Genomic DNA, 27,415 nt, shown 5'->3' with positions numbered 1-27,415 from the left:
CCCACAAATTTTGACAAGTTCTGTTTTTATTTTCATTCAGTTCAATATACATATTTTTATTTCCCTTAAGACTTCGTCTTTGGGACTTCCCTGGTGGTGCAGTGGTTGAGAATCTGCCTGCCAATGCAGGGGACACAGGTTCGAGCCCTGGTCTGGGAAGATCCCACATGTCGTGAAGCAAATAAGCCCGTGCACCACAACTACTGAGCCTGCGCTCTAGAGTCCGTGAGCCACAACTACTGAGCCCACGTGCCACAGCTACTAAAGCCCGCGCACCTAGAGCCCGTGCTCCGCTACAAGAGAAGCCACCTCAATGGGAAGCCCACGCACCGCAACGAAGAGTAGCCCCCGCTCGCCTCAAGTAGAGAAAGCCTGCGCGCAGCAACGAAGACCCAACACAGCCAAAAATAAATTAATTAATTAAATTTAAAAAAAAAAAGACTTCATCTTTGACCCATGGATTATTGTTTCTAGGTGTTTAGAGAATTTTCTGTTACCTTTCTCTTATTGACTTATAGTTTGATTTCATTGTGGTTGGAGAATATACTATATGATTTCAATACTTTAAAATTTTTTAAGGTTTGTTTTATGGCCCAGGATATGGTCCATTTGGTATATGCTGCATGGCACTTGAAAAAGAACATGTATGCTGCTGTTATTGGATGGAGTGTTCTAAAAATGTTTATTAGATCCCATTGGTGGTTGGTGGTGTTTAGTTCTTTTATATTCTTGTTGATTGTCTAGTTGTTCTATCCGTTGCTGAAAGAGAGGTGTTAAAAGTTGCCACTGTAATGGTGGATTTGTCTATTTCTACTTTAAAAGCTATCAGTTTTTCTTCACATGTTTTTGCAGCACAGCTTTTTTTTTGATGCATATACATTTTGAACTGCTATGTCTTCTTGGTGGATTGATTTTTTTTTTAGCATTTATGATGTTACCTTCTCTCTCTGGTAATATTCTTTGGTCTAAAGTCTACTTAATCTGATATTAATATAGTCATTTCTACTTTCCTTTGCTTAATGTTTGTATGACATCTTTTTTCCATTATTTTACTGGCACCCTTCCTATATCATAATTTTTGAAGTGAGATTCTTGTAGACAGTATATATTGATTGGGTCATTTTTTTAATCTACTCTGCCAATCTCTGGCTCTTAATTAGTATATGTACACCATTTATGTTTAATGTAGTTATTGATATCTTAAGAATTTAGTCTGTTTTATTTTTTGTTTTCTGTTTGTTCTCTCTGTTTTCATTTCTCTATTTTTATTTTCCTGCCTTCCTGTGGGTTACTTAAGCATTTTTTAGAATTCCATCTTGATTCATCTATAATGTTTTTAAGTGTATCTCTTTGTATATTTTTAAGGTGGTTGTTCGAGGTATTACATTATATATACATAACTTATGACAGTTTACTGGTGTCATCATTTTACCAGTTTGAGTGAAGTATAGATAGCTTACCTTCCTCTATGTTCATTTATAATTTTCTTAAATATTTCCTCCACATAAATTTAGAACCACGTAAGACAGTCTTATAATGTTTACTTCAACTGTCAAACATGCTTTAGAAAACTCGAGGAGAAGGAAAGCCTATTGCATTTACCTCTGTTTTTGCTTACTGTGTGTTCTTTCTTATTCCTGATGTTCCAAGGTTCCTTGTTTTATTGTTTCCTGCCTACTTTAGAGAACTTCCTTTAGCCATTTTTTGGGTGGGTATGCTGCTGACAAATTCTTTCTTAGTTTTCCTTCATCTTAGAATGTCTTGATTGCCCCTTCATTGCTGAAGAATATTTTCACTGGCTATAGGATTCTGGGCTGACAGATTTTGGTTTTGTTTTTTCTGTACTGAAAAAATATTTTGCCACTTCTTTCTGGCCTCCATGGTTTCTGATGAGAAATCTGCTGTCATTCGAATTATTTTTCCTCAATAGGTAAGCTGTCATTTTCTCTGGCTGCTTTCAAGACTTTTTTCTTTCTCTTTAGTTTTTAGAAGTTTAATTGTGTCTTGGCATGGATTTTTTGGGCTTGTCCTATTTAGGATTTACTCAGTTTCTTGAATCTATAGTTTTATGTTTCTTGCCAAATTTGAGAAGTATTTCAGCCATGACTTCATCAATTACATTTTCAGCCTGGCTCTCTTTGTCCTTCCTTTCTGGGACTCTTGACGACACAAATGTTAGATCTTTTGTTATTTTCACTCTGGAGATTTTTGGTTTTGTTTTTTCAGTCTATTTTCTCTCTCTTGTCCAGATTGAGTAGTTTCTATTGAGCCTATCCACTGAGATATTTCAGTTATAGAAGTTTTCTGTTCTATAATTTCCATTTGGGTCTTCTTTATCTCTTCTATTTATTTCCTGAGATTTGTTTTAAGTTTGTTTGTAATTGCTTGTTGAAAAATTTTTATCATTGCTTGTTTGAAATCTTTGTCAGATAATTCTAACATCTGTCATCTTGGTGTTGGCATCTATTGATAGATAGTCTTTTTTCATTCATTTTTAGATCTCACAGCTCTTGGTAAGTTGAGTGATTTTCAACTGAAATTGGACATCTTAATATTATTTTATGAGACTCTGGATCTTATTTAAACCTTCCTTTTTTTTGACACTGCTCCTGCAAGGGAGGGTAGAGGTAGAAGTCCAGATTCCCCAGTTAGTCTCCATCAACACCCAAAGGTGAGGGTGCTCCTCATTACTGCTGGGCAGGGGTGGGAGTTCCATCTCCCTACATGGTCTCTACTGACACTGCAGTGGTGGTTGGGGGGCTCATTATTGCTGGGTGACGGTGAAAGTCCTAACTCTCCATTAGGCCTCCTCCAATACCACTCCAGCAGGGAAGGGAAGGGGTGCCTCATTACTGCTGAGTGGGAGTGGAAGTCCATACCCCTTCATGGTCCCCTGTTACACCACAGGGGTAGGGGAGCTCGTTAACACCTGGAAAGTTCCAACTCCCTAATTGGCCTATACCACCTGGTTACAGACTTGTGAACTGTACAGTCTAAGCTCCCCACTTGGGTTGGAGTGGGGCCACTTTTTTTTTTTCTGCGTAATTTGAATGGAGTAGAGAAGTTATTGTCTAAAACTTTTCTGTCTGCTAGAGAAAGCAACCTGTTGCTGTTGTTTTATCTGCACTCACTGGCATTTCCAGGTTGCTGGCTTCTTCAGTTCCAAGACAGGGATATAGGAGGTAAAAAGAAAACCTAGAGAACTCACTACCATGTCATTCCTCAAGTCCTGAGGTCCCTAACAGGTCTGCCCTCTTCTCTCCATCTTTCAGAGTCTTACGTTTTAAAAAATATATATCTTATCCAGGGATTTTAGTTGTACTTAGAGAGAAGAATAGGAAAAAGTATGTCTACTCCATCTTCCCAGAAGTGGCAGTCCTGCTGAGCACTTTTGAAAAAGGCATATCTGACCATGTGGCTGACTGGTTAAAATCCTTCAGTGGCTTCTCATCACTGAGGATAAAGACCAAAACTCTTTGCATGGCTCTACTGAACATTCTTGCAAGACCTGGCCCATACCAGCAGTAAATGTTTAACAACTGACTCTAGGAGGGTAAGGGGACCCCTGGTTTGTAGTGTTGGCTGATTTCCACAGTGTAAATACTCGATTATGGCCAATTTCAAGCTAACAACATGACATTGCTAAATATAGAATTGGGAAGAGAGACTAACAATTGATTCTTGCACATCTTTGCAGACATTTTATATCATCCTCATTCTCTTCATACTGCAGCCATTCCAGGCTTCTTTATGAGTGTACTATGCATTCTCCAGCTTCCAGCTCCTTCTGTACACTGTTGGCTCAAACTGGAATGCCACCTTCTTCCATATCCCTCAGTATGTGTGAGTGCTGGAGCCAGCTTGCATCAGCTTATGGAAGCAATTGTTAAATTTTCAGGAATTTTGCAATCTGGCTGCTAAAGCTACAAATCAGGACTTCCCCCCCCCCTTTCTTTTGTTAAGAGCTGGATTTTTTAACATTTACCAGCATACCACTGCATCCACTCCTCTTTGTCTGGCTCATCCTTCAATCTCAAAACATTTCCTCTAAGAGGACTTCCCCCACCCTCCAGACTGTCCTTCTGCTTCAAGGCACCCTGTACTTCCCCTTTCCTAAAATTCATTGGAATTATCATGAACTGACTATTGCCTCTCCTGTTACACATCATAAGTTCAATGATGAAAGGGGACTTTGGCAAGTACTTAAAATGTCAGATGTCTTTTTATCCAGATCAGCATGGTATAATTAACACACAGCACGTTCTGTAGATGTTTTAGAAATATTTGTTGAGGGGCTTCCTTGGTGGTGCAGTTGTTAAGAATCCACCTGCCAACGCAGAGGACATGGGTTCGAGCCTTGGTCTGGGAAGATCCCACATGCCACAGAGCAACTAAGCCCGTGCGCCACAGCTACTGGGGCTGAGTTCTAGAGCCCATGAGCCACAACTACTGAGCCCACGCGCCTAGAGCCCGTGCTCTGCAACAAGGGAAGCCACCGCCATGAGAAGCCCGTGCACCACAATGAAGAGTAGCCCCGCTCACCGCAACTAGAGAAAGTCCGTGCACAGCAACAAAGACCCAACACGGCCAAATATTAAAAAATATTTAAAAGTCCAGGTTGTTACCTGTGCTTCTGACCTACCATTGTCGGGGAGGGGAAAAGTTTTAAATAAAAAATATTTGTTGAATGAAAGAATGGCTGGATGGATGAACTGAATAGAACTAAAGTAAAATTACAACCTATGGCATTGTAAACTAAGTAAAATTTTGAAGGATAGGAATCTGTACGGGGCCTACAAAAAGTTTTCTTAGGTTTATGCAGCAGGATCTAGTATACAGAACGCGGTGGCCAATCATCACAGCAAGGTAAATCTCCAAAGGAGAGATCAGTACATGAGGTTTTCATAGCTTAATGGAACTGCCCCACTGTAGCTCTTTACAAAGCAAACAACTTGTAAATCGTTGGTGCTTCCTCTCTCGTACCTCTACCATACCTTCTTCCTACAAAGCTTAAAAACTTTAAAAAACTTAAATAAGATTATGTCACTGTTAGTCCCCTCCCCTACTTTATCCCTCCAATATCTTCCCATAACATCTTCAATAAAATCCCTACCTGATCTGGCCCCTGCCTGCCTGTCCAACCTCTCTTACCACACTCCCCTTGCTCAATAAGCTTCAAGTTTATTCATTCAACACATACTGAGCACCTACAACTTACCGAGCACTGTTCTAGGAGTATTTGTTGCCAATAAAGAAAACAATAAAAAAATTCCTCTTGGTGGGACACACAAAAACCAATAAATCTAATGAGTAAGTGAAAAAATATGTTAGAAGGTACATGTACCATTAAAGAAAAGAAGAAAAGCACAATAAAATGAATGGGAAGCATATCATACAGGGCCTTTTAAGCCCTTGGAAGGACTTCAGCTGTAATGTTACTCCTCATAGGGGACTTATTTGATCACCGAATTTAATACTGCTTCCATCTCCCTTCAGTCTCATGACCTTGCTTCCACTTATTGATATCTGAGATTTTCTGGTGTTTATTTGTTGACTTGTGTATTATCTCCCTACCAGGAGTTAGACTCCTTCATCACAGTCTCTCCTGTTTATAACAGGACCTGGTACATACTCAGTGAATTTGTTGAATGAAGGATAAATATGCACTCAATACCTTAGTTTACTATGCGTTTCGGGTATTCCTGCAGGAACACAATAAATGACAGAACTCTTAACGTGGAAGCATTAATTTAACAAAACTTGGGCTTAGAAAAACTTTGTAAGGTTCCTATAATGCTTTAAGGTCTCACACAATTATTCTCTATTCTAGTCTGGTTAAAGCTGTGGTGGTGTTTTCACAGATTCGTTGTTCTTGTTTATGATTAAGACAAGGAAACAAATCCTACTTCTTCTGGTTTAACAATGGAGTCAACACAATCAATCACTCTTCAATTCTCTTTTAATAGAAAATATGAGATTTCAAACAAGCTAATACAAAATTTAAGAGTTATCTAGCAGAGTCATACCTCTGCAAGATTAGAGATGAAAAAGGGGCGGGGGGCTGGTCTAGAAAAGGGAGGGTGACATAAAGTTCAGGTGCTTTGGCTGGGAAGGAATGACCAGTAAGAATAAGTGGCAAATACCTCACACAAACACTTCAAGAAGTACAGTGACTGCAGATGTGATCATGGCTCAAAGAGAGGAAAGAGGACCGAAATTAAGGAGAAAGGACCCCATAGTCCGATGACCAACTGAGGAATGGGAAGTGTGTGCTCAAGTGAGTTAAATGTAAATCGTGTTCTTTAACCGAAGGCCATTCCGAGTTGGACTGGTATTTTGGGTGGGCTGTGGCTGTCATCTCCCAGTCTCCTAAGCCTCCTCCCTCCACCTATTTCAGGTGGGCAGGTGAAGGCAGGGCTACATAATGCCTGCTCAATTTGATCCTGCGGAGGACACGGAAGCGGGGGGCTCCAGTCTCCCCATCGAATCCTGAGTATTTCCCGAATTGGAATTAGGAAACCAAACGGTGCTTCAGGCCTCCCAGGGAGGGTAGCAACTCAGGCCGGGCTCGTAAGCGGGTCAGGATCTGGAAAGACCAGTGTGAGGTTTCGGGTTTCGGCAGCGGGAGGCGGGACGCCCACCCTCGCCCCTTCCCCAAAAGAACGCGACGAGGACCAGCGAGCCGGGGAGCTCCTTGGCGCCGGGGAAGGCGAGGCGGGGCCGGTGCTGCAGGTCGCGGCCCAAGCGGAGGAAGCAGCCGCCGCCCCAGCTGAGGGAGTGTGGCCGGGGGCTTCCCGGGGGAGGGCGACGAGAACGAGCCCTTTCGAACGTTTCCACCCGGCTCGCTCACTTCGGCCCAGCCCCGCCCGGCCCCGCCCCAGACGCTCGGGCCACCGCCTCCTCTCCGCCAACGCTGGGTAGGTGGGGGGTGGGGGAGGACAGCGCCAGCGCCTTTAAGAGGCGTGGCCACATGCTCCGCCCCCACCTGCCCCTCGCGCGCCAGTGAGGGGTGGGGCGCGGGAGGAGGGAGGGGGAGCGAGGCTTGCGCTGACGCGCAGGCGCAGTAGCCGGGCGACGGAGCGTGTGTTTCCAAAATGGCGGCAGCGATGGATGTGGATACCCCGAGCGGCACGAACAGCGGCGCGGGCAAGAAGCGCTTTGAAGTGAAAAAGGTTGGGTCTCGCCAGCGCCTTCCTCAGGGAAGCTAGAGAGGCGTGGATCTGGCTGGCAGGCCCGAGGATGGCCAAGGCGCGGAGGAAAGGGCTTCATTTCAGGGCGTTCCTGGGACAGGGTACCACGAAAGGAAGCCGGTGGGCGGGTTTTAGGGTTGATCGGCGTGACTGCCGCCCACTGTCAGTGGCAGTATTGGTTTCGTTAGGAAGCTGAGGGGCCAATCACGGAGGTGCTTATTGAGATACGCGGGATTGCGACTTGGCTGCAGGAGCCAAGCGCCTGAGCTGTCACTGGAGTGGTGGAGGGGTGGGGAAGGAGAGGGTGGGGTGGGAGGAAGGGGGAGTCGGAGTGCTGCGGTGGATGGAGGATGGGGCGGTGTGGCGAAAGCCGGGAACCTGAGGTCCTACCGCTTTGGAGGCCTCTGAGGACCCGGGCTGGCGATCTCCGTGCCCCGCCCCTGTCCGAAGCTTGGGGTCCCTCTGAGGGACCCCGACCCGGTCCTCGCCTAATCGAGGCCTCCATTAGCCCTCTCTGGTCCTCGACCCTGCCGAGTTAAAGTGTCTCGAGTGTAACTCTTGGCTCTTCTGAGAGGTCTGTTGGTTTGTCACACAGCTGCCCCAGTCCTGTGGTCATATTCAGAATCCCGCTGTCCAAAAAAAAAGAAACATGGTGGAATTTGTTAAAAAGAAAATGCGAGCCCAAATCTTGTGTCATTTAGGCAGGGTTGAGTACTAGTTGCGAACGACCTGGTAAAAGTGGGAAAGCAGAAATGTGGGACGTGTCTTTTTGCATGAAATGCCTTATAGTTGTTTGCCAGCAGTTGGGGAGAAAAGTGCCGATTCCCACCCAAGATAAAACAGATCTGTACAAAATGAAGACCTGAAATAGGGAAGATGTTATTCCTGGAACATCTGGCTAAACCCTGACAATATTCCCCCTCCTAGTGCTTTTTCGCGTTTCATTGTGGGCCCTGCATGCTCAGTTACAGCCAGCAGCCATGTTGAAGAATAGAAGTAGGATTTTTTTCCTCCAAGTTGAAGCTGTAGGGTGAAAAGTGCTGAAGAAGTTACTAGACACTGAGAATTAGGCTTGAAAGAGATGAAGGTTTGAGAAGTAGCACCAAATTCGTGGATGAAAGGGAGTTTGGGGATATTTATAATTGCAGAAGCCAGAGGGTTGAGTTACTTAAATACTACTTTTAGATAAATTCTTATGGAAATTATCTTAACTGAATATAACAGTTTGAGCATGTAAAAGTTGAAAACAGTTTATTTGATGATAGGAACTAAACAAAATTCTGGTGAATTTTGGAGTTTGTTGTGCAGTTATCTTGTAAGATTTAAGTGATGACCTTGTTCTGAGTATTGACACTGCGTAGTTATCCAGCTTATCCCACGATTACCCGTTTTATGATCCAGTCATCATCTTAGTTCATTGTGTTCCTTGTTTTCGACCTCCCCATTCCTGCTTCCAAAGTCTCCTTGAAGAGCAGATATTTGTTTATGCAGAAATTGAGCTCTTCTGCAACTGCCAGGAGAACCTGCACAGTAATTCAAGTTTGTGATTATTAGACCTAAAATAGGCACTTATAAATTATTCCTGATTTGTTTGCGTTGATATGGCTGACTAAACTGTAGGAAAAAATAAAATTAAAAGATGACATTCATTTCTGTATTTATATACTCAACTGTTTGGAGAATGGGTGAGCGTACGTGTAACCTACTCTTGCTGTCTGATATAATAAATAAGAGTAATGTAACCTCTAGAAGCTCTTTTGTTTAGTGGTCCTTGTGGCCAAAAAGTTGATAACTGGAGCATGAAATCCTAGAGTGTCGTGTGTGTGTTCTGTGTGTGTCTATGCTTGTGTTACAAGGAGAGTAGAGTGCATTGTTCCCCCTTTTTCTCTTTGCAGTGGAATGCGGTAGCCCTCTGGGCCTGGGATATTGTGGTTGATAACTGTGCCATCTGCCGGAACCACATTATGGATCTTTGTAAGTAATTGGAGGAGGATGGGAGGAAGTTGAGAAGGTTACAGAGATTGCGGCCATCCTGATGTGACCAGTTTTCTTCTTCCCAAGGAGATTTAAAGTACAGTCAGAGCACTTGGGGTCTTGTCCATCTAGGCCATTGGTATGTTTGAAATAAAGTAGTTTTTTATGATGTCCTGCAGGCATACCCCTCTCTCAGAATAAATCTACTCAATCTAAAGATGGCAAGGCCACATTTAGAATGAATTGTGGACACAGAGGTACTATTGATTATATCCTCTCTGTTTCCCATCTTGTAACCAGACTCAAAGGCAAAAATAGTGAAAGAAAGAAAAATAACTTTGAGCTAAAATGTTCTGTTAGAGCTAGTTTTTGCTGGGGATTTATGAAGAAAAGAAACCTGAGTATGGATTTTCAGTGTTAGCCCAAGTGTAGTTAAGGGGACATCACTGCCGACATCTAAATAGGCAGTTAATTGCTGTAAAGAAATTTAATTTAAATTTCCACATATTTCGTTACACATAGTGGTCAACACATAGTGGACTTAGTATCCTTGTAGTAATAGGGGCAAGAATGTTGATCACACCAGGGACAGTCACTATTCATCCAGGTACTAAAATGGTTTGTTATTGAGATCAGGAATAGGGCAAAGAAATTGCAACTTTCTCGAATTGAAATTATAACTTATTTCTTAAATGACTTACCTGCCTCCTCAACTTTATCTTGAGCCACTCTCCTGCATACTCTGGTGGTTCCTCTGACTTTCTTTCCATTCTTCAAGTGTCCATGCTCTTGTTTAGAGCCCTTACATATCCTGTTCCCTCTGCTGAAATGTTCTTCACCTCTTCTCCCCCTATCTTTGTCTAATGCAGCACTGTCTAATCTAAATGTAAGCCTCAATTGTGAGCACATACGTAATTTAAAGTTTTCTAGTACTCATATTAACAAAGTTAAAAGAAACAGATGATTTGTATTTTATTTATCCTACTATATCCAAAATATTTTTATTTCAACATGTAATCAACATTTTAAAGTGAAATATTTTACTTTTTTTTTTTTTGTACTAAGTCTTCAAAGTGTATTTCACACTTCCAGAGCATCTCATTTCAGACTAGCCACATTTCAAGTGCTCAGTTCTCACACGTGGCCAGTGGCTACTTTATTGGGCAATGTAGAACTAACCCATAGTTGGTCTTCAGATCTCACCTTGAACTTGCTCAAAGATGTTTTCCCTGACCATACTTACATACACACAAACACAAGCTATGCCAGTTCTGTTAAATATTTCCAAGACATCCTATAGTTTTCTTTGTAGCAGTCATTTAATTTAGTTGGTTCTTTATAATTCCATGTTATTTACTGATGTGTTCCTAGCATCTAGCATAGTGTTTCGTACTATAATACTACTATATCTAGTGATAAACTATAATAGGTTCTCACTAGATATTTGCTCAGTGAATAATAAAAACACAAAATAGGAGACTAGTCTGTGGTCATTGCAACTTGGAAAGCACAAATCAAATATTTTGTGCGGGAAAACAATCATGGCATGTGTTGGTAGTTTACTGCCCTTGGTTTCTTTGAGTTTTGACCCTGTTTACCTTTTCACACAACAGTCAAAGCAGATCAGCAGCTACCATGATGTTTAATGTAGAGGGAAGGAACCCATCACAGAAATACACATGCACAGTGTTAAATGTGCTAGGGTGGGGTTTTTGATTACGTGCTTGCCAATTCCTTGCTGTGCATTTTCACAAGGAGTTGTGCCCAGAGAAAATTTTACTTTCTTGGGGCTCTTTTCTGTAATCCTGACTTGTTTTTAACCTCTGTATTTAAGTCATTGTGTGTCTCTCTGGATGCAAGAGAATGCACTTCTTGGGAAGATGGTGACAGACAAAGGCCACTGATATTCTGTCTTCTCTTAGTGTTGAACACTTGAGGGGTCAATGTGGGCTTTTAGTTAGACACCTGCTTTATCATATATTTTAAATGTCAGATGCAGAAGTAGGACGTTGAATTCCTATAACAAACAAAGTATTTTCAAATCATGTCTTATGTTCATTTGATGAATATTTATATCCTGGGCATTTTGCAAGGTCTAGGATAGAAGACCTGAGATCAGGTCTTTACCCTTATGGAACATACCCTTCTGTTTATTACAGACACTAAAGAGAAATCTGGTTGCTGCAACTGGGCTTGTCTTCCTTTGAAAAATAGATGAATTATGATGCTTGTAAAAAGACACTTTTGGGGCTTCCCTAGTGATGCAGTGGTTGAGAGTCCGCCTGCCGATGCAGGGGACACGGGTTCGTGCCCCGTTCCGGGAAGATCCCACATGCCGCGGAGCGGCTGGGCCCGTGAGCCATGGCCGCTGAGCCTGCGCGTCCGGAGCCTGTGCTCCGCAACGGGAGAGGCCACAACAGTGAGAGGCCCGCGAACCACAAAAAAAAAAAAAAAAAGACACTTTTGTTAAAGATGAAAATAAGAATCTTGATCTAGCAATGGCCATTTTCTAATAAATTCTGGTCTGGCATTAAATGAATAATTGTATACAGAGCCGTAAATAAACGAGTGATTATGGCTGTGCTCCAGTTGAACTCACCTACAAAGCATTCTTGGTCTGAAGACTTCCTCTTTGGAATCCAAATTGTTACTACCTGTCCTACTATAGCTTCATACTTATTTTGCATTGCCCTATTTCTTGGTTCTTTTAGAGAGCACCATCTGCTAGGTGTAATTTTCTCCATTGCCTCAGGTAATCTTGTTCCAGATGAAGGGGGCATCCAGAAGTGCTTAGACCCAGCGTCTGCCCCTAAGTTAGTCTTTTCCTAAAACCACAGGTCCATCAATATTTTCAAAGTGTGAAATCTCTTCACTTCCAAGAAGAAGCCATTGCTTCCTTAGCAGTCCTCTGGTTGTAATGCTCTTGTATTGAAGTATAAAAGTCCTCAAGCTTTATAAGTCACATGAAATCAACTTCTGCCTTTGCACACCTGTTGTGTGCTGCCTTTCTGTCTGTTCTAGGCTGACAGAGAACAATTCCTTCCCCTGTTTAAACAAATGACTAAACGCCAATGCTCAGCCTCTGGACCAAAAGCTTGAAAACATTTTATCTTTGAGGACATTTTACACTTGTATTTAGTAATTTTTCATGCCTTATCCCCTTTTATCTGACGTTCTGTATTGCAATCCTATTTCTGATCTTTTTTTATTATTATTAAAGTATAGTTGATTTACAATATTATATTAATTTCAGGTGTACAACATAGTGATTGAATGCTTTTATAGATTATACTCCCTTTAAAGTTGTTATAAAATATTGCCTGTATTCCCTGTGCTGTACAATATATTTTTGTTCTTTGTTAGGAGTTTTCTGATAAGAATAAATGTATATTTGGCCCCTATTCTCTCTATTTATAGAAGTGTTTTTTGTTAGCTTATTCAGATACTGAAAGCCTAGTTTGCACTAGGCATAGAACGACAGCCCCTTAAAAATACGTAGACCTAGAAAAATTTAAACATGATAATGTACCTTGAAACAGTTTCATTATTTACTTAAATAATAATTGTGCCTCTTGCTTAGCTAATTTCTTAATACATAGTCCTCATCTAAGTGAGATGATCCAACTTGAAGGACATCAGATTTTATCTTCTCTGCCATCTCTTTGAATAGGATGCATTCACAGCCCCCATACATTCTTGAATATATGGCATAGGCCCTAGATTCTCCACTTTTATCAGAAGGAAAACCAGTTATTCTCTTTGTAGTGTGAATCTGGGTAGCATAAGCAACTTCTGTGATTTCAGATCCTTTGCCTTTCATATTTTTGAAGGGTGGGGGAAAGAACATTATGGTATATCTCTTCCCCTAAGACCAAATGTATGCATAAACATCTCAGCATTACTTTCATACAATTTTAGTATTTTCCGCCTATGGAAGTTTGAAGTAATTGTCTCATTAAATAGTCTTTCCTGAAGCTTTTTGTTTTTCAGAAGGGAGACTCCATTTAGTTACCGCCTTCAGAGAAAGCAAATTACACATTAGTAATTCTTGTTCGTTGAATATTTATCCCCAATAGAGCTTTACTCATCCTTTCTGGATCTCAGTCAGATTTTTTATTCTATTTAAGTTCCCTCCCTTCCCCCTCTATGAAATTGATATTTGGATACATTTGCAGCAATTTGCTCCATTCACCGGTGAGAATCACCTCAGGGGCAATAAGTGTCACTTAAGTGGTAGCCCTGAGTCTCCTCTAACCCGTTGGCCTCACAGATCTGCTGTGTTGACGGTGTTTTAAGGACTTGAGTTTTGATGTCCTCATGCAGAGCGTACACTGCTCTTCGCCACAGGCCTCTTCACCCCCTTTTGCTTGCTCTCTCCCAGCTCCATATGTCTGCCTGACTCCTTTAGGGACTAGAGCTTGTCCCCCAGCTAGGCTTTCATGTGGCAAACCTGGGTGTTGTAAGGGCCTGAGAGGAAGCATTCACCAAGAATAGAGATGCCAGTTCTCAGAACAGTAAGAGTTATGAGGTGGCTTTAAGAATTTACTAAATTTACCAGATTAGGAGGAATCACTGTCATTTGGACAAGTCAGGTTATGTTCAGAGTTTAAAAGTACTCTTTCCTTCGTTACTCTGTTTTTGAACAAGGGGAGGGATTCATTGCAAAGCATGCTGTTAAGTCATATCTCTGCCTTCTCTATTCTTCACCCCTTTCCACATTCATTAAAAAACAATTATGACTAATTAACCACTTGAGATTTTGTTCATGTTTATGCCATCACCACCAACCCCCCGCCCCAGTCGTGTCATCGTGTAATCGTGCAGGTAGGGCAGCTGTAGGTGAAAAGGTTGTTGCCAGGGTCCAGTGCTGTCTGCTCTTGTTCCCACAGGCATAGAGTGTCAAGCCAACCAGGCGTCCGCTACTTCTGAAGAGTGCACCGTTGCGTGGGGAGTCTGTAACGTAAGGAAACATCTTTCCCTATCAGCATGGCTTGTAAACATAGTCCCACTTTTCCTGCTTTGCCGGTCTTGAAACTAACTAGGAAAAAAATGACTAGCCCACTTCTCTCCCAAAAGGTACACAAATATTAAAAAAAAAAAAAAAAAGATTTAAAAGCATTGTACTGTTCACCTGTTATAGGGTTAAAATTATTAGTTATTGCAGAGACAATAGTTTGTCTTAATTATAAAGTGTACCAACTTTTGTCAGCAACATTTTGGGGATTCATCTTTGGGAATTGCCTTCAACGCCTATGGTACAGTCTTTGGAATATTCTGTTAGTGGAAATCTTTACTTTCGTAACACATTTTTAAAAGGCTAGGTGTCTTGTGGAACTAAGGTGAATAAATTGAGTGTCCGTGTGTGTGTGTGTGTGTGTGTTTGTGTGTGTTTTAGGTGTGGCAAATGTACTAAGTTAGGATTTGGGTTTTTTTTTAATGTGGCTCATGCCAGAAATGTTTTGTACAGCATCTCTGGACTGAATGTACGGCCTTCCAGGGAGTGACAGCTGTGAAGGATAATAGACATCAAATATGTTATTTCCAGCACGTGTTAAAAATTCATCCTTATAGACATGTAGTCCCCGTCATAGGAGCTAAAATTGTCCTGTCCGGGCGTCTTGCATGTCCGGGCTCCCAGCATGACACAGGCCTAAGAAGTCAGACTCTGGAGTCAGACCATCATTCCCTGTCTCTGGGACTTGCTAGGTGACTTTGGGCAAAGTATTGGCCTCTCTAAGCCTCGTATGAAATGGAGCTGATAGTAGATTGCATAGTGTCACAATCACGATGAAGTGATTTTATGTTAAAAAGTGCTTAGAGGAGTTGGGGTTTTTTTGGGACATGAGCCACCCATCTCCTTGCATGCCCCTGCAGTAAACCTTTCTCTGCTCAAAAAAAAAAAAACTGCTTAGAACACCTCCTGCATGCAGTAAGCGTCTTTGTTAATAAATATAAATAAATAAAATTTGGGGTGGCTGTAGTTCCTGAAGAGAGAGCTATCAGTACTTTTCTCCCTCGGGTTGAGGCTCTCCTCCCAGCCCACACCTTGTGGGGCACCTTCTCCATGCTGTTGGGGCCCTTCGACAGTTTCACAGTAGCCTCTGGCCAAGGGACAGTGTTTATCATTTATGGGGATAAAGAATAAAGCTTATCGGGCTCTTTGCTCTCCCTGGCATCCAGGCGTATACTAAGAACCTTGTCACTTTGTGGTGGAAGGAAAAGGAGTGAGCTTCTCCTTAAATTCAGCTCAGGAGAGTCGAGCTCAGAGAGCCTGCCACCAAGAAGAGCCAGCAGGTGTGCCTGAAACCTTTGGACTAGTCCCAGGTTCTAGTGCTGGGTCTTCTACTAACCTGCTCTATGAATTAGGCAAGTCACTTAACTCTTCTGGTTATGCAGACAGTTTCCTGTCTGTAAAATGAAGATAGTAATAGCCGTCATGCTTGCTTGCCTGGGTTGCTGGAGGCTCCAGTGAGGTAATAGATGTTTACAGACTGCCTGCAAAGTGTGAAACACCAGGCAGTGTATTTTGAGACTGCTCAGTGTACTCATCAATATGTCTTAGATGGTTAACAGGAAGAAAGCTGGGAACAGGGGCATTCAGGGATGCTGTCACCAGCCCTGCAGCCTCATTTGCAGCCCGTCTTTCCCTCTGTCTTCGGAGGTGGCTGGGGAGTACAGGACCCTGTACTGCTGCAAGGTGCCTAACGGGGCAGCTGGGAGGTGGAGAAGCGTGTCCTGAACGCCCTTAGGTGAGCCTGTCCCCACCGCCTGGGGATTGAGAAAAATGCCTCCGCTTGCTGCCTTTTGGAAATTTTGTTTTTTCTCTTTTTCAGAAATAATGAGTTGTGTGAGCGTCAGGAGGAAAGGGATCTTGCAAAGGGCCACTGCTCTGGGATAGTGTTTGTCCTTTTGAGTAGCCCCAGTGCACCAGCCGTGGACTCTAGTGTTTGTCACGGAATTCTCTTTCTGTCTTTGTGCAAAGACAGTTCACAAGTGATAATCCACATTGTGATTCTTAAGTTCCATGTATGTTTGGGGGGATACGCTGACCAGAGTTCAGGGCTGTTACTAAGCCAAGCCTGCCAAGGCTTTCATGGTGTGTTGGGGTGTCAGCACTTCTCCCCTGTCCCCACTCAGCCGACCCGTCATGGCTCAGGTGAGGAGACTCTTGTTGTTCCGTCCGCGTTCGCTGCTCACACGAGCAGGGGCAGAGGATAAACATCCATTACAGAGGTGCTGTGGTTAGCGTCTGCACGTCATTAACACGTACCAAAAAGCTGCACACGGACTTTCCTTCTCCCCATATCCGAAGGCCAGCTCCTCGCTCCCTGTACCAGTAGTCTTGGTACTTTTGCCCTTTTACTTCCTGTCTTGATCGTGGAATAAGCCCTTCGACGCTCTTTCAGCTGTTTGCGTGCAGTGTGCCTATTGTAATACTTCCTTTTACCCTAAGTTTTTATCTCATTCCTTTTTAAGACACAGTCTTTCACCCACTAAAGGCTCACTGAGTACCAGGCTGTTGTCATATCAATACACCTATAAACAAATGGGGGAATAAAGTCCTTTGGAAAGAGTTGAGCTGCGTGTGGAAGGTCGGGGCAGTGCCCCTCTCAGCTCTGGGTGATGTCAGGGATGGCGCACTACCCACACTGAGTAGATGCCTCTGCTCCTGGGGTTCCCTTCTCCAAGGTGGGGAGGGCAGCTGGGGACCAAGAAGGGGGAATGTTTGAAATCCACGTGTGATCAAGGGCCTCCCTACGTGAGCCCCAGTAGAGTAAGCCCCCCCTACAGGCCGCATAGGACCAGGAAGCCCCACTCCATCTTCCCTTAGGGAAGGAGAGCTCACTGCTAGAACACTGCTATGCTTCCTAAATGCACTCCTCCCTTTGTAGGAATGACGTTTCTGACATGTTTCACTGGACTTAGCCTCGTACCTAACCAAGGTGTAACCCATTGTTGACCTTTTGTCTCCCGTTGTGTGTTGCCTTCCATCACTCTTCTCCAGCCCCTGTGTGTAACTACCCCACCGCCCTTGAGATGTATTGTCATCAGAGAGCTGAGCCTTCACAGGATTATTTTTAATAAAATGTATCTTTTCTTCCAGCATGCTTTTCACTTCCACTGCATCTCCCGCTGGCTCAAAACACGGCAGGTGTGTCCGTTGGACAACAGAGAGTGGGAATTCCAAAAGTAGGTGTCTCTGGATGTTTTGATGTTTTAAGGTTGGGCTTTGTGGTCAGTATCATTCTTGGACTCACGTCAAGCTGGAGGGTGCACAGTATTAGAAAATGGAGACATGGAACATGCCTTGTTTTCATAAACTAGCTTTTGGTTAGTTAGACAAGGACTCATCTATGTGGAAAATGCATAGGTGAATCCACATTAGAAGCTTGCAGCCTAGAGTTTCCCAACTATCCAGGTTCTATGAAAGTAGAAAATATAAGAATTTGCAAACTATTAAATATTTCCAAAATCGCATCAGTAGTAAGGCTCCAGAGGCTAACTAATGTCAGGTGTCTTTGCTTTGGGCTAGAATTATATCCACCTATCATGTTTCATTGGTTTTATCTCATGCTGATTAATTCTGATACAGCGTTTATGGCTATCTCAACTAAATCATTATTGTTGTGGCTGTTAGTAGTATGTAAATAAAACATGACATGTAAATTTTCAGAAATTCAAGTGGTCAAAGGGTTTACCACAAAAGGTGAGTCTCACCTTGTTCTCCTCATCTCTTTCCTGGAGGTGGCCATCAGCAACAGCTTCTTAGTGGCTTTCCCGAGTGTCCCCGTATATGTACTTGAATGTATTTGGATATACATGTAGAATTTTTTATATCTGTAGTAGTAATTCCTAAAAGAGGAATTTCTGATTAAAGAGTATGTATGTTTTTATTTTTGATAGTGTCAGATTTTCCTTTCCCAAGAATATGTGCTAATTCACAGTCCCTGCAAACAGTGAAGCAGGAGGCTCCGTTCTCCATTTCTTGCCAATGTTCTGTTATCAAACTTTTCCATCTTAGCTACTGACAGGTGAAAATTAGTATTCAATTGCATTTTTTAAAATTTTCAGTGAAATTGGGCTACTTTTTATATATTTTTATGCCTATTATATTCTTGTGTGAAACGCTCTTTTATCTGTTGAATTTTCAGTCATTTTCTTGATCAAATTTTTAATGAAAAGGGAGATTTTTACTTAAATATGAGTTTTGACTAGCAGAATATTCTTATGTTTAAAAACCAATAAATAGGGTTCTTTAGTTTGTGAAATGTTTACAAATCACTTATTGGTACAGTTATTTTGTTTTTAGACTTGATTATTTATTTTGGTAAAGAATTTTGAAAGTCTTATGAAATGCATGTTCATTTTTTAAGAAACCTGCCAAATAATCTTCATACCGTCACATTCCTTTCAGCAAAGTATGTGCTAAGTAATGTGTACGATATAAAAATGTGTGAGACAGTCCTTTCCTGTCCTTGGGGAGCTTGCATTCTGAGTGGAGCCATGACATGACAAGTAATACATGTCAAGGCAGAAGCACTGTTCTAAGTTCTCAAGAGGCCTTTGTAATTGGCTCTGCCCTGGAGCAGGCTCCAGGTTCCGTCTTGGACCAAAACTGTCTCATGTAGCCCATTACATGTGCCTGGGGCTGAGCCTAAGAAGTGGGGGGTGTAAAGAACCCTCCTGTTGGGCTTTGACACTGTCACTGTATCCAGCTGGTGACTTTGCCTGGCCATGGTTATCAGTGCACTGGGAAAACAAATTCATAAGAAGCAAATTGCAGCATGCTTAAATCTGATGGACAACTTCCGGGTTATTCTCCAGCCCTCTAACACACACCGGAGCTCTACACTATGAGGACTTTTTTAGACAATATTTAAGTGAATTTCTTACGTGAAGTGCTTAAGGAATCTAGTACCCCTTCAGGATGATGGAAGCAGTGATGCAGAGTTCTAGTGCCCTGGTTTCCATCCATATAACAAAGTATTTTAATCAGAGGTCAACTGCCCACAAAGAACCACGACAAAAGATTATTAAGTAAGATAATAATGAAGGATTTTGTGTTCACAAAATCCATTTAGGGACTTGCCTGGCGGTCCAGTGGCTAAGACTCCATGCTCCCAATGCAGGGGGCCTGGGTTTGATCCCTGGTCAGGGAACTAGATCCCACATGCCGCAACTAAGAGTTTGCGTGCCACAGGTGAAGATTCCACACGCGGCAATGAAGACCCTGTGTGCCGCAACTAAGACCTGCTGCAGACGAGTGAATAAGTAAATAAATAAATACTTTTTTAAAAAAGAAGAAAAGAAATCCATTTATATGTGGAAGAAATTTCCTGCCCTTGTTTGTAATCTTGCTAGAGCCAACTTTTGGCTTCTGGGGAAATCAGAAAGGACCTGAGATCCATACCTAGTTTCTCTCCACAGTTCTCTTTCTGCAGTGCTGAGTGGACTCAGGGCTATAATTGGAACTGGTGATAGATTTTGAAATTGAAGGCTGTTCAGTCACTGGTTTCTGTATTTGCCTTACCCTAAACTTGCCTGAGGACTGGAGTTGAGGTGAAGAGGCCACCACAGGTAGGGGAGGCCAAGAGTTCATGCTGTCTGAGCCACTGCCTGGGGCAAACAGGTGGAGCTCCCTTTCACAAGCACCGGCTCTGACTTCTCCCTCTCGCCTCCCTGTTACTGCCTGGTGTCTGCCTGGTAGCTGGAAGGAGTCAGGTGGGTGCAGCTGAGTCCGTGGTGAGGCGGGACCGTCATAAGAAGGGGGTGATAAGTAAGATGTTATAGGGGCCGGTAAAATGAAAGGGGCAGAGACCAGGGTCGTAACCCGGTCTTGGCACACACTTGTGGTCACTTACTTCTTTTCAAAGTTTTAACCAGGTTTGCGGATATATTTAAGCAGGTTTTATAGTCTCAAACAGGAAATTACTAAGGAATTAATTAAATAATTTACCTTGTCTTTCAGGTATGGGCACTAGAAAAAGAGAATTGTTCCGTCAAGCTCAACTGTATCATTAGCCACTTAATGACTTGCCCTCCTGTTACTTAATTATAAATTAGGTAGAACTGTGTTTTTTCTGCTTTGTCTTTTCAGTTTGCTATTCCTGCACCCATATTGTATTCTGTGTCAAATAAAATCCAGTTGGATTCTAGAACAGATGCCGCCTCTTGTGTATGTGAAAAAAGTGAACATAAAAGGACCCCTCTTTCTAGGTTGGAAAGCCAGCTTTTGAAAGTGAGGTGTTTGTTCGTTAGAGCCAGAGCAGAGTCGTCCTGCGAGCATGTCTCTTGGTCATGAGGAAGCCTGGTCCACAGCCCGGCTACTGATGGCAGTGTTGGGCAGGTCGCCTCTCTGCTCCGAGCTCTTCTTCTGTAAAGTGGCTGCCGAGGACTAAATGGCATCATGTGGGCACAGAAAGAGGCTTTGTGAACTGTTAAGAACACTATACAAATGTTAACTTTGTGTATGACATGTTGCTTTCTCTTCTTAGTTTAGAAAAGTAAACTTGGAGAAATCTAATAAGTAATCTTGGCTGCCAAAGGAGTAATCTGTGAACTCAAGTTGGACATCGATGTCATTTAAAATTGAGTTAACAGGAGAATTCAAGTTTCCTTCCCCACCACCACCCTTTGCAATTTGTTTAAAATGCCTTGGCCATGGAAAGAACTGCCAGGTCTAATACTAATTCAATGGCTATATAGTCTTTAACTGAGAGGCAGGTTAGTTTACTGCAGTGGTTCTCAAAGTATAGGCTGAGGACTTCTGAGGGTTCCAGAAACCCTTTCAGCAGGTTCACAAAGTTCCTTTTCCGACTGCATGACTGTACGAGGCCAGCTTTTCTTTATATCCTTCAACCAAAGCAACATATTGAGTGAAGAAGCAGAGGTGAGAATCCAGCTGTCTTCTACTAAGTCGGATATAAAAGAGATTTGCAAAAATGTAAAACAATGCCACTCTTCTAATTTTTTGTTTTGAAAAATAGTTAACTTTTAATAAAGATTTTTACGTTAACATGTGACGGGTTTTTGTTCTTTTAAAATCTTTTAAATTTCTCGGTCTGATTTCCATTGTAGTAAATAGATATAACCCACACCAAATCTCTTTGGGGTCTTCAACTTTTAAGATCATAAAGGGACCCTGAGACTAAAAAGTTTGAGAACCTCTAGCTTAGTAATTAAGAACTTCGAATTCAAACCTGGATTGAGCCCAGCTTCCCCACTTTGCCACCACACAGAGCAAGTGCTCACGGAGAGGTGGCTGCTGCCATCGCTGTTACTTTAGGGCTTCCACCCTCGGCAGAAATCCGCTCCTTTAAAACCTTTTCAAGTGGCCGTTCAAACTGCGTGAATACTTGGGCGGTGAAGAGCACAGCACTTTTCACACAGGTGGCGTTACACGTTTGGAGAGTTCTGCTTGGGTATTCATTGGGACCCTTGGTTGCAGGGTACCCGAATCCAGCTTCTAAGGCACGGGACATTTATGAGAGGGCTATGGGGCTATGTCCTGTAATAAGAGAAAGGGACAGAGAACTAGCTGGACCTAAGAATGAATGAATAGAACTGAGGCATCGCTGCTGGGATTCTCCCTGCCTGTGTTTCGCAGAGACTAGCTTTGGTTTTTTGTTTTTTGTTTTTTTTGGCTGCGCTGTTTGGCTTGCGGGATCTTACTTCCCTGACCAGGGATCAAACCTTTGCCCTCCGTAGTGGAAGCGCAGAGTCCTAACCACTGGACCACCAGGGAATCCCTGAAACTAGCTTTATATATGGCAGGAAAACCCTGGATGCTGACACCTCTTCTGTCGCCTCTTCTCCCAGTTTCTACCACAAGAGAGGGACTTACTCCAAGTCCTGATTCCAAAAATCCCAGCTGTGTCAGGTGCCGACACCTGGACTAATCGGTAGATTCACTTAGAAAATAGTGACCGTCTTGACAACCTCAGAGTTGAAAGGTAGAGTGACAGTTCCCAGAAGAATGGGAGTGGTATGGGGCAGACCAAACAAGGTGTCTACATCTGCAAGACTTGCTAGGAAGTGTTTCTTACATTGAGCCAGAATGTCTCCTTGTAACACAATTCAGTTTTTCTTGTGTTGCCTCATGAAACTGGTGGACATAATTCTTCCCTAAGATATTAGTGGAATTAATTGAGCGCTTACTGTGTTCCAAACCTAGAGGACACAGCTGAAGTAGACAAAGTCTTTTCCCTCAAATAGCTTACAGTCTAGCAGATTTTCTTAAAATGAATGAGTGGTGGAAGCTACCTCTGGAGAGCTTGACAGGGCCCAGATCTGGGCTTGATCTTGACTTGCCCATTCTCTCTTAGATTCCTTCCGGCAGCCCCTCTTCTTCAGTCCATCCCTGAAGATTCTGTTCTCCGGGTTCTGCCCTGTCTGGGAGACCTTAGCCTCACTCACAGTCACCATAGTGGCCCCCCAGGTGGCCTCTTGACAACTGATTGTGTGCATCTCTTCCCAAATCCACTCTTTTTTTTTTTAATGTTTTCATTTTTAACTTTAATGTTTTATTTATTTATTTTAACATTTATTTATTTGGTTGTGCCGGGTCTTAGTTGCGGCAGGCGGGCTCCTTAGTTGAGGCACGTGGGCTCCTTAGCTGCAGCATGCATGTGGGGTCTAGTTCCCCAACCAGGGATCGAACCTGGGCCCCCTGCATTGAGAGCACAGTCTTAACCACTGTGCCACCAGGGAAGTCCCCCAAATCCACTCTTAGTAACCTTGTATTGATACCTAGAAATTGGCCATAGTGGTTGTATTTACACCACAGAATTGAGAAATGCTACAAATCAGAATTTCTTTTCTCCGGAGAGCCTGTTGCTAGTCATTTACCAGCACCCCACTGCATAGTTCCTGTCTAGGAACATGGCACCCAAATGTGTCCATTGTCTCTCCCTGGCTGTGCGTCTCTTGGACGCTTCAAACTCAGCCTGTCAAAAATGACTGACCGGGCTTTCCTGGTGGCGCAGTGGTTGAGAGTCCGCCTGCCGATGCAGGGGACACGGGTTCGTGCCCCGATCCGGGAAGATCCCACATGGCTGCGGAGCGGCTGGGCCCGTGAGCCATGGCCGCTGAGCCTGCGCGTCCAGAGCCTGTGCTCCGCAACGGGAGAGGCCACAACACAACAGTGAGAGGCCCATGTACCGCAAAAAAAAAAAAAAAAAAAAAAAAAAAAAAATGACTGACCTGGGCTTCCCTGGTGGCGCAGTGGTTGAGAGTCCGCCTGCCGATGCAGGGGACACGGGTTCGTGCCCCGGTCTGGGAGGATCCCACATGCCGCGGAGCGGCTGGGCCCGTGAGCCATGGCCGCTGAGCCTGCGCGTCTGGAGCCTGTGCTCCACAACGGGAGAGGTCACAGCAGTGAGAGGCCCGCGTAACGCAAAAAAAAAAAAGACTGACCTGTCATTTTCCCAAAACATACCCCTCCTCCTGGATGACTTAGCCTGGTTAATGGCACTGCCACTCATCCAATTCATGAAGCCATAGGCATTCAAAGGCATTTTAGATATTCTCCTCTCCGCCTCTGCATCTAAGTAGTCATTAAACTCTATTCACTCTGCTGTTGTACTCTCACTACAGTCTGTACCCTCTTCTCCATTCCTACCACCACTGACAGGGCCCAGGCCTTCTTCATTTTCCTCTGAAACAACTGCAGTTCCTTGACTGGTCATGCTGTCATTAGTCTCCTTGCTACAACCTGAAACGAGTCTTTAATTTGGTGTGATGCCCCCTCCACTAGTTGAGAAAGCCCCACCTTGAAGGATGCAGAGTTCACTTCCCATTGTAGGCGTTGAGCATGCCGAATCCTGGCTCCTCCAGTTTCTTTGCAGCTGGAGCAAGGTAGGGTAGCTAACCTCCATCAGAGATACTCAACCTGCCATCCCTTACGGCTGTGGGCAGCACCCAAGTCCCAGTGCAGACGGCCAAATGGGTGGTGGCATCCGGTGTTTAACAGCCTCAATAGCCAACACCTCCCCAGACTAGTTTTGTGGCATCATTTTGGCCGTGGTCCCAGTTGCCACCCATTTTCTGAGCCTGATTGATTCCCCAACATCCCCTGTGGTGCTGTGAGCTCTCCAACATTCTCTCCCAACATTCCCTCCGTATCCACTCTGCCACACCAATCAGCCAGGTCTTTGGTTTTCAACACTCATCATTATCTCCTCCTGTCCCTAATGGGTAGGCCCACACCATTTCCTTTTCATTCTCAAAACATTCCTAAAAAGCCCATCATTTTATTATAATGTCATCTGATGTTTTTCACTCATTTCCTCAGCCAACAGAACACTCTTCTAAGAGTCCTTTGCCTGTCTTTTCTCTCCTTTGTTTTTGTCCCATATTTGATCAATTTCTTTTCTTTTTCCTTTTTTCTTTTTTTTTGGCCGTGCCACTTGGCATGAGGGATCTTAGTTCCCCAACCAGGGATCGAACCATTGCCCCCTTCAGTGGAAGTGTGGAGTCTTAACCACTGGACCACCAGGGAAGTCCCATGATCAATCTCCTTGCAAAGAACTCACTGAAGAGTTGATGCCCTATGGAGTGCGTTTTTTCTTTTGATACCCTTTATTTTCTTCCTACTTGGACAAATTTTCAACCTACTGTTGGAACACCTTTTGTGGGCCTCTTGCCCCTGCTGAGCCCGCTGCCCTGCCCTCTTACCTGAGCCTTCACCCCATGGTATGTAGAGCCACACACGGCCTGGAACTTCAAAGCACATCTCCATCTCTGTTCATCTCTTTCCGGCCTGGCACGAGCTCCTCTGACTCGATCCCAGTGCTGTGTTGTAGCTTCTGCTGGACTTGCTTGAACCTCTTCCTTCCAAGAACCTCGGTCCTGCCCAACCCAGTCAAGCTCCCTACTCCCTTGTCTCAGTGCCAGGTTACCTGAGAGGCTGGTCCTCCCCTAGACTCCTCTAAACGGAGACAGGGCACTTGCCTCCCATTAGGGCCCCCAGCATTGAGGCATCCCCTTTTCTCTGCACTTTTTGAAATCTCCCCCAAAGCAAGGCCATATTTCTAGCTAAACCCAGGCTGTGATGAAGTCTGAAACAGCGTGGTCTCTTTCACCAAAGCGTCCCCTTTCTTCTACTTTACTCAGAGTAAGCTCAGAGTAGCAATTTTTCAGACTAGTGGCGTCCACATTTTGCATTCTGAGACGTGAAACTATCCATTACACAAAAGTAGAACCTATCATCCTATACTTACAGGAGAATGAAACTGTTTTCAGATGTCTTGATAATTATTCTATTTTCTGCCAAACTCCTCCTCCTGTAACTGACAGCCTCTATCTTGCTCAAAGACACTGCCATCCCATTAAACAGTCTAGAAACCTTAAAGTCATCTTTAATGCCACCTCGACCCTCATCCCCAATATCCATGTGGTTACGTGTCCTATCTATTGTGCTTCAATTTTACATCACTCAGATGCAAGCTCACCCGCTCTGCCTCCACTATTCAGGCCTTGATCATAATCTGAATTGTTGAAATGAGTCCGTTACTCTCCTCACCTACAAGATTTAGGAGCCCTGGGACTTCCCTGGTGGCACAGAGGTTAAGAATCCACCTGCCAATGCAGGGGACACGGGTTCGATCCCTGGTCTGGGAAGATCCCACATGCCACGGAGCAACTAAGCCCGTGCGCCACAACTACTGGGCCCATGAGCCAAAAGTTCTGAAGCTCACGCGCCCAGAGTCCGTGCTCCGCAACAAGAGAAGCCACCAAAATGGGAAGCCCGTGCACCGCAACGAAGAATGGCCCCTGCTTGCTGCAACTAGAGAAAGCCCGCGCGCAGCAACGAAGACCCAACTCAACCAAAAATAAATAAATAAATTTATTTATTTAAAAAAGAAAAGATTTAGGAGCCCTAATAATAGAAAATTTCATAAAAGCATAATTCAGAAGGCCCAGTTCTATATTGTCTAAAGATTCTGCCCCTTAAACAAACTCATGTTCCCTGAATCTTCTGAGCTATATTCTCCAGAGTCTGCAGAAGGCATCTCCATTCATCCAAAGCTGTTGGGGAACATGGCAAAGACAAAGGAAGAAGGAGGTTACTTTTGCCAACTATTTATTTCTTTATACCATTAATGTTTAAATCTCACTGAATTTTATTTATTATTACTATTTTTTTTGGCTGCGCCACGTAGCATGTGGGATCTTAGTTCCCCCACCAAGGATCAAACCCGTGCCCCCTGCAGTGGAAGGGTGGAATCCCAACCCCTGGACCATCAGGGAATTCCCATCACTGAATTTTAGAACTTCTTAAAAATACAATTGCCCACAAGGTATAAACATATGGAAATGCTCTAACACTAATCAAGTGGAATAATAATTACACGATGGGACTTCGATGGGGTAGTATATTTTCTTAAATTGTGCCAACTGATAAGAAACACAGGAAAGCATTTATTATATGATGCCGAAAGGAAATAGAATTATCATGGGCATTGTGATCACAACAATGTAAAGAAATCTGCAATATACCTCAGTAAAAAATATATACAACATGCAAAAATGAGATGGCACTTAGGCAGATTACACTGTGGGTTGTTCATAACCATGTTTCATTTATTCTTGCTATGTTTTCTCTCACATTTAAACTAAGGAAAAAAGAATCCCCCCCTAAGATGCTAAATTGTCTTCGGACTCTGGAAGGCTCCGCTTACCAAGATCAGGGACTCAGGCTCTTGAAGGCTGAGCCTCACAGCTCACCACTTCCATCATGCTCTCATATCCACAGTCTCATCTCATCTACCTAATCGCTGCTTCTGTCGGATCTTTGCTTTTAAACGAAGTCAATTTCTGGGCTCCTTGTTTCCACTCCCATCCTGGGGCATCTTGGAGACACCTGAGACTGCGTTTAGCCCCTTGTGTCACACTGACAACTTCACTCTTCATTACTTACCCACCGTGTGTTGCTATAAAGATGGCAGATGCTGTAAAGCTCTGGAGCCCTTCTCTCTCTCTTGCTTTACCTGAGTTTCCAAGCACCTCCTCTGCTGTCATTATATCTTACTTCGTTATATCCCTGTCCTCCTGAGTACACAGCATTATCTGTGTGTTTTCACACTCCTACTCAGGTTTCTCCCTAAAGCCTTCTTCATCCCCACTGTCTTCCCATTGTGAAGGGTCAAATGAGTTTAGGTTAAAATCCTGGCTCTGCTACCAACACACGAGGTGACTCTGAACAAGGTTCTGAGCCTGGCATCCTCATCTTTAAAATAGGCATAAAAGGG

The 27,415-nt window shown here is 43.5% G+C and overlaps 1 protein-coding gene across 1 annotated transcript; it reads left to right on the top strand.

Annotated features, from left to right (window-relative positions):
• Positions 1 to 7,039: 7,039 nt before the first annotated feature.
• Positions 7,040 to 21,180, top strand: RBX1 (ring-box 1). The gene is made up of 5 exons (XM_060164720.1): positions 7,040 to 7,172; positions 9,086 to 9,164; positions 14,054 to 14,124; positions 17,269 to 17,354; positions 20,134 to 21,180. The coding sequence occupies exons 1-5, from the start codon at positions 7,095 to 7,097 to the stop codon at positions 20,144 to 20,146; spliced, it is 327 nt and encodes a 108-aa protein (XP_060020703.1). The 5' UTR covers positions 7,040 to 7,094; the 3' UTR covers positions 20,147 to 21,180.
• Positions 21,181 to 27,415: the final 6,235 nt, after the last annotated feature.

This window comes from Lagenorhynchus albirostris, chromosome 11, assembly GCF_949774975.1.
Source record: "Lagenorhynchus albirostris chromosome 11, mLagAlb1.1, whole genome shotgun sequence".
NCBI classification, from domain to species: domain Eukaryota; kingdom Metazoa; phylum Chordata; class Mammalia; order Artiodactyla; family Delphinidae; genus Lagenorhynchus; species Lagenorhynchus albirostris.
Note: the sequence above shows the minus strand (reverse complement) of the source record. Positions and strands in the feature narration are given on the sequence as shown.